Source organism: Acanthisitta chloris, unplaced genomic scaffold, assembly GCF_000695815.1.
Source record: "Acanthisitta chloris isolate BGI_N310 unplaced genomic scaffold, ASM69581v1 scaffold4953, whole genome shotgun sequence".
Classification (NCBI taxonomy): Eukaryota; Metazoa; Chordata; class Aves; order Passeriformes; family Acanthisittidae; genus Acanthisitta; species Acanthisitta chloris.
The window spans coordinates 9,835-20,236 of record NW_008663146.1 but is presented as its reverse complement, the minus strand read 5'-3'; the positions used below and the strand labels follow the sequence as shown (position 1 = coordinate 20,236).

Here is a 10,402-nt window from a genome sequence, read left to right as displayed (position 1 = left end):
CCTGCACATGACACACACACCAAGTGCTGCAGCCTGTCAGCTGCATGTCATGCTGATTGAAGGGCTCCAGAAAAGCTGCCAGCATGGAAAAAAGCTTAGAAACTTAGTCTGAGTCAGTACTTTTATTCAATGAGAAATGTTTTTGGGGAAATGTACACTGACTGGGGGTGGCTGGTTGGAGGCAGTGCTGCTTTGGGCTAGCAGTGTGCTGTGTCTCAGTGCCAGTGCTAACCAGGCTCATGTGTGTGTGTGTGTCTGTGCTTCACAGATGAATCAGCAAATGGCTGGAATGAACCTCAGCAGCTCCAGCAATGTGATGGGCTTTGGCCAGCCCCCCAGCACAGCAGCAGGATGGACTGGAAGCTCCTCTGGCCAGACTCTCAGCACACAACTGTGGAAATGAAAGTTGCAATAGAAGTCTTGCCCAGAACAGCCACCTAACATTCCTTGTTCAAACGCATTTACTTTCGCTGTTCCTTCCATGTACATATATATTCTTTTTCTTTTTCCCCAGCTGTTCAGATTAAGAATATAACTGACTGACCGTGTTGTGGTCTATATTGATTTAAATTTGATGTAGTAAAAAAGCAGATCAAGGATACATTTCTACATCATTGGAAGCGTTTTCATACAATGCATATGATTTCATAGACCATATTAAGAAGCTGCTTAACCACATACTGATTTTTTTCCCTCGAAATTCTAGATCAAATGTTTGCATATAAGGGATGTAGCTATCATGTTAGTAATATCCAAAAATATGAACCCCCAACCCCCCCAAAATTACCCAGTAATCCTGTAGAAGGTACTGTATGAACAAATGTTTAATCATATATAAATAGAATGTAAATGTATCACTGAGCAATGTTTTCTAGTGTATCAAACAAATTTTGTTTCATCATACATTTCACTGTGATGTTATTATGGTGTGCATAACAGGGAATGTGGTTATTGAAAGCAAGATAAACCTGGATGTTACTGTAGTTCTACGAATCAATAGTTTATTCTGTTAAAAATGAGCAATTGATGCGTCTTGAGTTTCCTGTGCTGAAGTCTCTGATCTGGCCCACGAGGCACACGCACAGTATTAATGCTGAGAACTAGCAGCACAATATGCATACAAGGTAACTCAACATGAACTGATATATTTTTCCTTGCAGAGAGATCCAGGTTTATGACAGTGATTGTGTTTACATTTTATGGTGCCTCGTAATGATAAAATGTTATTTCCCTATATTAAAAGGATAAATCCGTAAATGATTGTGGGTTTTTATTTCGTTATTGTACAACCTATTTGACCATTACTTTTGAATGAAGTAAAACATGTTCAGTTTGGAGGATCCATTTATGCAGATGCTTAGATCAACAGTTCATGAGTTAAAATCGGTTCATAATTACACCATTAAGCTGGATAAATACAAAAAGTATATACATAAATAATGGTTTTGAAAGTACTCCATTGCAGCCACGTTTCTCTATGTGGAAACAGCGTTAAAACAAAGGTAAGTGTCAGTTTATTAAGCTGAGAGTTCAGAAATGCATGCAGACAAGTTAGAACAAAGCACACCCACTTGATTTGCTTATTAGAGTCTCTGACAGTTTCCTTTTGTTTCCACAGAAGTCCCTCAGGTCTCACACAGAACCAGGTGATTTTAACTGCCCGAATTCCAGCACCTGCTGACACCTCTGTTGTCCTGTGCTTGCTGTGTGACTGTCTCTCCCCATCATACCTCAATATTGACTGTGTCCAGGTGGTACTTTGGCTCGTTAGCTAGATTCACTTTCTCTGTTCGCGTGTGCCAGACAAGAACCTGTGAAACGACATTTGTGTCAGTACAGTCATCCACAGGGGTGACACCAAAGCTTCTTACTTAGCAAGTGTGGAAGTTGGTACCTTTGTGCAGTTGTTTGCTTTTGGCTCCAGTTCCTCCACTGTTGTTATCTGTTTCAGAAAGTCAGATTCCTGCATTCCTGGCTGAGAACCACGGCGCTTGAATACAGCTTTGGGGTGTGACAGGATCACTTGGAGACTCACAGCAAATCCTTGGAGAGAGGGGGACAGGGGAAAAGGTTATAAAAACCCTGTAGGCTTTACATTTTTTGTGCAAGTTACACTCAAACCTAGAGAGCTCCCATGTTCTTTTTAAAAATGTGTAAATTTAATTATATGGACAGACAATATTTGGTAGGTTTGTACACCCTGTGTTGTTTTGTTTTGCCCTAAAGACACAGTCAGATTTTTTTAATTGCACCATATTTTCAGCATGTTTAATCTGTTTCTGTCATGTATGGAATATATAGGTTTTTTTCCTGAAAAGTCAGGTATTGCTGAGATCTTGGACTGTTCTTCCTTTCTACTTCTAACTAAGAAATAAAACTCGATTTTAAGTAAACCAAAATGTATAAAATTTGTACTGTACAAACACTTCTACATTTAAAGGTGAGAGTAGTTAACTAGTTAATTAACGTAGTGTCCTAGTTTTTAGAGTTGAGAAGGAATCCCATTCTAAAGCAAAGAGACACAGATTTTCTGCTGCATATCTTTGTGTGTGTCAGCATGGCTCCCTGGCCCCAGAGCCCTTACTGATCCACGCTTTAATTTCTCACAGGTTCTTCTGTTGCAAATCTTGCTCCTCTGTGGAGAAAATCGGATTGAGTTCTGAGGGTGGATTGCTCCCATGCACAGATCTTCAGATGGGCTGTGCCCTCTGCATGTAACATGTGCCCTTGCTACTACCATGCTATTGCCAACTTCCATTTCAGGGTGCTATTAAAAATCAGGCATCAAATAAAAGTTACACACTGAGTATTGTGGGTGGCAAGAACATGGACTACTTTGCACTGACTGGCCTGAGGTTTGTTTCCTTGATCAGTGATCATGCAAGTCTTTGTTTCCTAGAAGAATCCAGTGAAGCAATGATAAAATAATTCAAGGAGACTTGTCACCTCCCTCTCTGGTTCTTCAGCTTTGCTTTGTAACTGCATTAATTTCACACAGGTGACTTTTCTTAAGATAGACTTGAGAGAAAACCACTTTCTAGTGACAACTTTCAGTTGACTTTTTATCACAGCTGTATCATTTTGGCATCAGAAAGAAAGGAGACAGCTCAGATTTTGACCAGACTGGCACTAATTATTTCTGTCAGTAGATGATGATCCTGTGGTAATAGATGAAAAGACACTGTTATTTTGAATTCTATCACCAAACAGGGATTAATCTGGGATTACTGTCTCCAGTGTATCATAACCAAACAGTGCTTACATGCACATAGTTATTTTACGTAAGGTCATATTGGGCTTAAATTCACATGAAATGCCAAAGACAATTTCATAGCCGGAGTGTGGAGAGGTGTTTGGAGGTTTTTTTGGTGTTTAATGCAACGTTGTGAATTAAATCTAATTGATTGAAGAGCCACCTAGATAGGAATTAATTTGTGGGAGGACAAGATACCTGGGAGACATGGCAGAGATTACATCTGTGCTGCTTTCAACGTCAGCTGTTTCTGTTAAGTCACACCTTGTGTTAGATCAGTGGCTTCTGTTAGAAGGCAGAACAGTTTCTCTTCATCCTGTTAAACTGAGCCAGTCTTTAAAGATTTCCTTGCCATGATTAATGCCATTGCTTCCTGAATGTTCTAGATAGGAGTAGCTGAAGGCAAGCTGGAAACCGAGTGTCATTTCTGGGGTGTATAAATGTGATGCTCAGTGCTGATGTTGAAGCAGAGGCACTGGTTTCCACATCGTTCAGGGTCTCACCTTTGGCTTGTTGGACACACCATGGCTTGGGCTTTGCTGCTTTCAAGTTATCCTTTCCCTGTGACACACTATTTGGGTTGCAATAAGGCAGTTGCCTGACCAGGAGTTTTTGTGGTTCAGAACAAAAGCATCTGCTGACAGGTAATTCACCATGAAAGAGGCTCTTGATTGCAAACTCAGTGTTTAAAATAGATTTACCCTTTGATGGAGAGGAGGTTGGGATTTTTTTTTTGGAGCATGCTGTCTGCCATAGCCACTCACTTAAAACTTGTTTGTTCGTGCTTTCCAGCAGTGGCTCTTTCAGTTTCAGTCAAAATATGCCATATTTTTCAGTGACATGGATAAACTAGTTTGTTTTTTTATCAGGGAGCTCTAAGAGAGATGAGATGTACTGAAGATCTCGTAACTATAGCAAAAAAAAAAAAAAGAGGTGGTTGCTCAGGCCCTAGCAGAGGAGCTTAGGGCACAGTGGATGAGCTCTGGACAAGTCCAAAATCTGCCTGCCCAGTGATTTACAGGCATGGATTAATCTCTGTGGCTGAAGTAGCTCCTGGAATGCTAATGTAAAGCATCCACCTGCCTTCTTGAACAGTCTTGACATTGGGAGAATCAACTTGTTTTCCATGGGTGGTCCAAAATTCTGGCACTGGGAACAAGCCAAAAGCAAAACAGTGACACTTAATAGAGAAGACTAAGTCAGGTCTGTACTAAATAACACAGTGCCTACCTGAGGAACAGTGGCACTTTTTTGCTTTCAGCATTCTCTCTTGCTTTGCTTTCCAAAGGGTAAGGAAGTCTATGTCATACTCTAGAACTCACCTACAGTTAAAACTGAAGCAGAACTTAGAAAACACCTGAACTAATTCATGTGGTGTGTTGATTGCCAGGCAGGCAGCAATGCAGGAAACAGCTACTCTGGTTCTGAATGCAATGCAGCACTGGAGAATGGCAGTGTCAGCCCCAATCGTCTCAAAATAAATAACCAGTGTTAATGAGCTGATCTAATGTGACTGCCACGTGTGAGTATGTCAAAGAAGGACCTGGGGAAGTTGGCCAGAGAGGGTTTTTGAGCTGTGCCCAATGAAATCAGCACGACCTGTCTGCACTTGAAATAGGTTTGAATTTAGCCCTGTATTTTGAAGTCTAGGTTTGTGTGCTTAAAAGCAAAGATGTGCTTCCTCTGAACAGCCACAAGTGAAATCAGTGATCACCTTTCAAACAGACATTCTTTTCACACCCAGCCTCATGACCAAGTTCTTGTGAAAAGCACTATGAAAAGATAGTTCTGTAAACCAAAGACAACCTCCTTACCAGTGCCTCGGGAATCAGAACGTTCACTGTAGACAGCTAAGCAGTTTAATATATTCACCTATATTATTTTCATGGCAATATTTTCAAAAGAGGTCCTTGTTCTTCCTTACCTGCAGTATAACTTAAGTGGCTTCTGTTTTTGGTGCAGCAGATGGAGAAATGCCAGTGATGTACTAGAGCATGGATTTAACTTGTTAGTAAGTTCCTCAAGTCCCCAGGAGTGCGTTGGAAATTCAGGAGAGCAGGACAAGGGTAGAAGACTGAGTTTTTCACACTCATCCTGTAGACTGCACCAGCTCAGACACCTATGCAGTTGTGGATTTACAGTATGTTCTGTTTGTCTGTACCCTTCCACTCTATTTCTCAGGGGAATGAAGATGCAAACCTCACATAATTTTTTAGCAGTCTATACAGCATCCATTTCTCTCCTTGCTGAAATTAAAAATGTAGTTTAATTTCTTCAGTTATTTTTTGGAGGCCAATAAAAGTTCTCTCACAAAGTAGTAACTCCTTGTTCGTAGATCTGCAGTAACTGCACTCTCAGTGTTTGTTTCTTTGTCTCTATAACCCTCCCCTTCCATGACCTTGGTAAAAGTAGGAGCAGGTAATGCTCCTAATGGAGCTGCTTTTCCCTCATGCCAGTGATTCAGCAACTGCAAAGGAAACAACAACCTAAGAACTTCCCATGGATCTCTTCATGTGTGGGTTAGAGTCCCTTGGCTGATGTTGTGTAATGGCTTTTTGCCTGCTGCTAATGAATTATGAACCACACTTTCACCTTTATAATGCCTGTAAGTAATCCCTTCCACAGCACAGGATCAATATGTATTTATAAATCCACAGGCAGAGACACTTGGAATGCACAGCTGCAGTTCTCAACATACTGTGTGGGTTTAGGCACTGACATACCTACTTCTCCCCTGAGGAATGCCTCTACCTCAACACCCAAATATTTATTCTCATGCCAGGTGGTACCTATTGATTTGAAATGCCTCCACAGTGCAGAAAAATTCACCTGTCTTTAAGGTGTTAGCAACAGTTAGTCCTCTCAGTCCTCCTTTACTCTTCTTAACCAGCTGGACTGTAAATACTGCACACATTTTCCATCAAACATTTCAATTCATATAAAAATATTCTACAAGTCCTACATCTGGGCCATGGCAATCCCAAGCACACCTACAGGTTGGGTGGGAAGGAATTGAAACCAGCAGTGAGGAGAAAGACCTGTGAGTGACAGTGGATGAGAAGCTCAGCATGAGCTGCAGTGTGAGTTCAGCCCAGAAACCAATGGAATCCTGGGCTGCATCCACAGGAGTGTGGGCAGCAGGGCAAGGGAGGGGATTCTTCCCCTCTGCTCTGCTCTGGTGAGACCCACCTGGAATACTGCACACAGTTCTGGTGTGCTCAAAACAAGAAGGACATGGAACTGTTGGAGCAAGTCCAGAGGAGGCCACAAAGTTGCTAAGAGGACTGGAGCATCTCCCCTGTGAGGACAGGCTGAGGGAGTTGGGGCTGTTCAGCCTGGAGAAGAGAAGACTACGTGGAGGCCTGAGAGCAACTTTTCAATATCTGAAGGGGCTACAAGGAGCTGGAGAGGGACTCTGTGTTAGGAACTGCAGTGATAGGACAAGAGGTAATGGGTTCAAACTGAAGGAGGGGAAGTTTAGGTTAGATATTAGAAAAAAAGTTTTTTAGTCTAACAACTATTCTATTTGTATCTAACAAATATTCTATTTATGTCTCAGTGGTGAGACACTGGCACAAGTTGCCCAGGGGTGTCATAGCTGCCCCAACCCTGGCAGTGTTCAAGGCCAGGCTGGATGAGACTTGAGCAACCTGAGCCAGTGAGGAGGTGTCACTGCCCAGGGCAGGGGTTGGACTAGATGATCTGTAAGGTCCATTCCAACCCTTAAATTCTGAGATTCTGTTGAGATGAGGATCCCAAAACCTAAGGATATCAGTGGCTATTTCTACCCTGTTTTGCCCTTGTATTCCTACTTTTGCCCTTCCCTCCTGAAAACAGAAGATGCCCAAGTGCAAACATCATATCATTTTCTGGGAAACTGCTGCTACACCAGAAACTGGACTTCTGCACAGTGGTGGTTCATGAAGCAGTTGTAAATAAATACAAGAAATTGTCTTAGCATGGACTGACAGGAAGACAGAGCCATGTAGTGTGCCAACTTCACTGCAGAAGATTGATCAGATTCATTTTGAAGCTTTTCTGCCTTCATCTACTAGGCTCTAGCTGTCAGTGATTTCTTCCCCTAAGCCCAGTGTTTCAAGCTATATCCATCTACAGTTATCACTGTCATTCCAACACAAAATGAATAATTTCATGAGAAAGTAGCATTTTACAACATGAGGTCTAAGAAGGATCTGCATTTATAGTGCCTGGTGTGGACTGATGACACAAAGAAAGGCAGGGACTCCTTGCAAAAATTGACTGGATGAATTAATTTACAGTTAACTTGTTTCAGACAATTTATACAACAAGAAAAGCCAAGTTGCCACAGAAAGTTAAAACCAAATGAAAGTAAGTTCAGATATCACCAAGCAGCAATTTAATTAGACACGATGTGCAAGCTAAGACTTGCCGGATACTCAGTGCTGAAGAGCTGCAAACAGTGGTGACACTTCCGAAGTCTCAACAGCTCCTTACAGTGACAAAATGGTTATTATGTATCTGAAAATTGATGCTTACCTGCCATGTCAATAGCAAAGGGCCTGTCAGCTCTCCAGCCAGTGTACCAGCCAACAACTTTGCCATTCTCCACGACCGGGCGCTCGTAGCGTCGTCCTCCCACCAGTCCCACGGGCCACACCGACACTTTGCGCGTCGTGCGCATCTGCAAGAGGCAGGAACGGCGTCACTGCCTGCACACCCTCCTAGCAGGATCCATCTCTGAGTGTTAGTAGAAAGCCTGCACACTAATCACCAACACTAGGTAGTTAGAAGCAATCCTAGCTTACAGATTTCAGCCCAACAGAGTGAAAGCTGCATGTGCCCACTCGTTTTCTGTGAAATCTCCAGCTCTTTAGCCCATAGGCACCTCCATTCTCCTTTCAATACCCTGTTCATAATATCTTTTAAAACACAATTTTTTAAAGCTGTGAAAAAAACAGTTGGGGGTTTTTTCTTGTTTGTTTGGGTTTCAAAGGTATAGTAGGTTTTTTTATCTGCAAGACAATAGCATTCTGTCAGTAGGCTCATTTCTGAGATGATGTACAAACCCAGTGAGAGAAAATACAACAATTAACAAATACATCATTAAGACAAGTAGAGATTCAGATTAGATGTTAGGAAAAATGTTTTCCCTGTTAGGGTATTCAGGCACTGGAATAGGCTGCCCAGGGAGGTGGTGGAGTCACCATCCCTGGAAGTGTTTAAGAGGTGTCTGGATCTGGTGCTGGAGGATATGGTTTAGGGGTTACAGCAGAGTGGCAAGTTAATGGTTGGACTCAACAATCTTAGGGGTCTCCTCCAACCTTGAAGATTCTATGATTCTGTGAAGTACAGTTAGTTTAAGATTGGTTAAAAAAATACATTGAGTACAGTAAATTATGACCAACTCTTTCCTACCTGCAACATGCCAGATTTGTACAACAGATCTGAGATGCAGCTCAGGTCTATTAAGGACTCAGAAGAAAGGATTGTTTGGGCTGAGCCTCTTTAACTTCTACATTTTTCCTTTCAAAGCTCTGCTAAATTTCTGAGAGGGACTCAGAAGCAGGCTGGGCAGGAAGCTTCATATCTCTAACAGGAGTTTTTCCCAATGGCCTAAATGTAGCTAAATGCAGTTTGGATATGTGCTCCCTATCTAACCTAGAGGAATCTATAGATACTAAAAAGTACTCCTCCTTTAGCAAGAAGTGTGTATGACTGAGACACTTCAAGAAAACATTGAGGTGCTAGAGCATGTGCAGAGAAGGGCAGCAGAACTGGTGAAGGGTCTAGAGAGCAAGTCCTATGAGCAGCTGAGGGAACTGGAGTTGTTTAGCCTGGCAAAAAAAACCCAAAAAAACAAAAAAAACCCAGGAGGCTCAGGGGGGATCTTATATTGCTCTACAGCTACCTGAAAGGAGGCTGTAGCAAGGTGGGCCTCTTCTCCCAGGCAACTAGCAAAAGGACAAGAGGAAATGGCCTCAAGCAGCTCCAGGGAAGGTTCAGGTTGGACATCAGAAATAATTTCTTCACTGAAAGCATTGGCAAGCATTGGAATGGGCTGCTCAGGAAAGTGGTGGAGTCACCATCCTTGGAAGTGCTCGAGAAATGACTGGACGTGGCACGTCGTGATATGGGCTTGGAGGTCTTTTCCAATCTTAATGACTCTGTGACTCAGTGAATTCAGCTAACTGGTTCACTGGACCATTTTCTTCAGTAAACAGGAGATAATATGGCATGAACCTCGACGTGCTGCTCCCCATGGGAAAATCAGACAGTCTGGCGTGAGAACTTGAGCAGATGAGAGCACAGGCACAGTGACTTGCACAATTTAACCACAGTGATTCAAAAGCCACTGTTTTAACTACTGTGCTTTAAATACAGTCCTATTTAAGCAAGTATAAACTATTTTAGTGTAACATGGGCTTAATTTGATCTATTTTAAAAGCAGCCTCTTGTCTTTTGTTGTAATCAAAGCCTATTCCTTAGGGAAAGGTTATCTCTTTCTCCTTCCAAGCACTCCTCTTAGCAAAAACAAACACAGTTTTACGTATTTGTAACTGCAGTCCCCTATCGATGGATGCTGAAGTAAAAGACAACCTTGGTTAAATATTAAACACTTCCCTCTCTCTCTGCCAAGGTGGAAGATTTATCATGCATATCATCTTGACTCGCAGGAGTTGCACCAGAAAAAACAAAGACATCACGTCAGTGTGGTTCACATTTCTAAGCTAGGAACATTAGCAGATTCTTAGAACTTTCACACAGGGAAGGCATAAAACACATATTTAAAACCCACAGATGTGTATGTACATACAGAAGAGAAACACACACCTTCTCGCCCTCCAACTAGATGTGTATCTTCGAATTTGTTTAGCAAAATTTCCTCAGTTTCACCCTAATAACTGTTATAGCAAGTCAGACTGTGACTGACTCTGTATAAGAGCAGGCAATGTATACAATTGGCAATATAGGGATTCTGGTGATAAGGATTCTATCCAAGCCATTGCCTAGTTAATTGCCAGTGAGAAACTGACATAAATCTCTCTACAGGTTATTGTTAAACATGTTTTACTGTAACTGTTCTCCCTGCTTAATTTTAATTTTTCCAGTCTCTCCCACTCTTCCATGTAGGAAATGCAGAGCTAGCAACTAACTATTTGGATATGG

At 42.0% G+C, this 10,402-nt stretch overlaps 2 protein-coding genes across 2 annotated transcripts in view; one reads left to right on the top strand and one right to left on the bottom strand.

The window, feature by feature from the left end:
* The window catches only part of SMAP1 (small ArfGAP 1), a gene marked incomplete at its 5' end in the record, with an annotated part of 24,186 nt that extends 22,929 nt beyond the window's left edge, over positions 1-1,257 (top strand). Inside the window, one exon of the mRNA XM_009070884.1 lies at positions 269-1,257. Within this exon, the coding sequence (XP_009069132.1) occupies positions 269-403 (135 nt within the window). The remainder of the gene's footprint in view (positions 1-268) is intronic.
* Positions 976-7,916, bottom strand: LOC103798608 (galactosylgalactosylxylosylprotein 3-beta-glucuronosyltransferase 2). The gene is made up of 3 exons (XM_009070883.1): positions 7,772-7,916; positions 1,895-2,043; positions 976-1,811 (listed from the first exon to the last, which is right to left on the bottom strand). The coding sequence occupies exons 1-3, from the start codon at positions 7,914-7,916 to the stop codon at positions 1,725-1,727; spliced, it is 381 nt and encodes a 126-aa protein (XP_009069131.1). The 3' UTR covers positions 976-1,724.
* Between the last annotated feature and the right edge of the window lie 2,486 nt (positions 7,917-10,402).

What these genes read in the sequence shown, in the direction of transcription:
- LOC103798608 (XM_009070883.1), bottom strand. Translation starts at nt 7,916, where the DNA reads ATGCGCACGACGCGCAAAGTGTCGGTGTGGCCCGTGGGACTGGTGGGA. An exon ending in CTTTGCTATTGACATGGCAG is followed by an intron (nt 2,044 to 7,771) that starts GTAAGCATCAAT and finishes CCTCTCTCCAAG; the next exon opens with GATTTGCTGTGAGTCTCCAA. An exon ending in AAGCAAACAACTGCACAAAG is followed by an intron (nt 1,812 to 1,894) that starts GTACCAACTTCC and finishes GTCGTTTCACAG; the next exon opens with GTTCTTGTCTGGCACACGCG.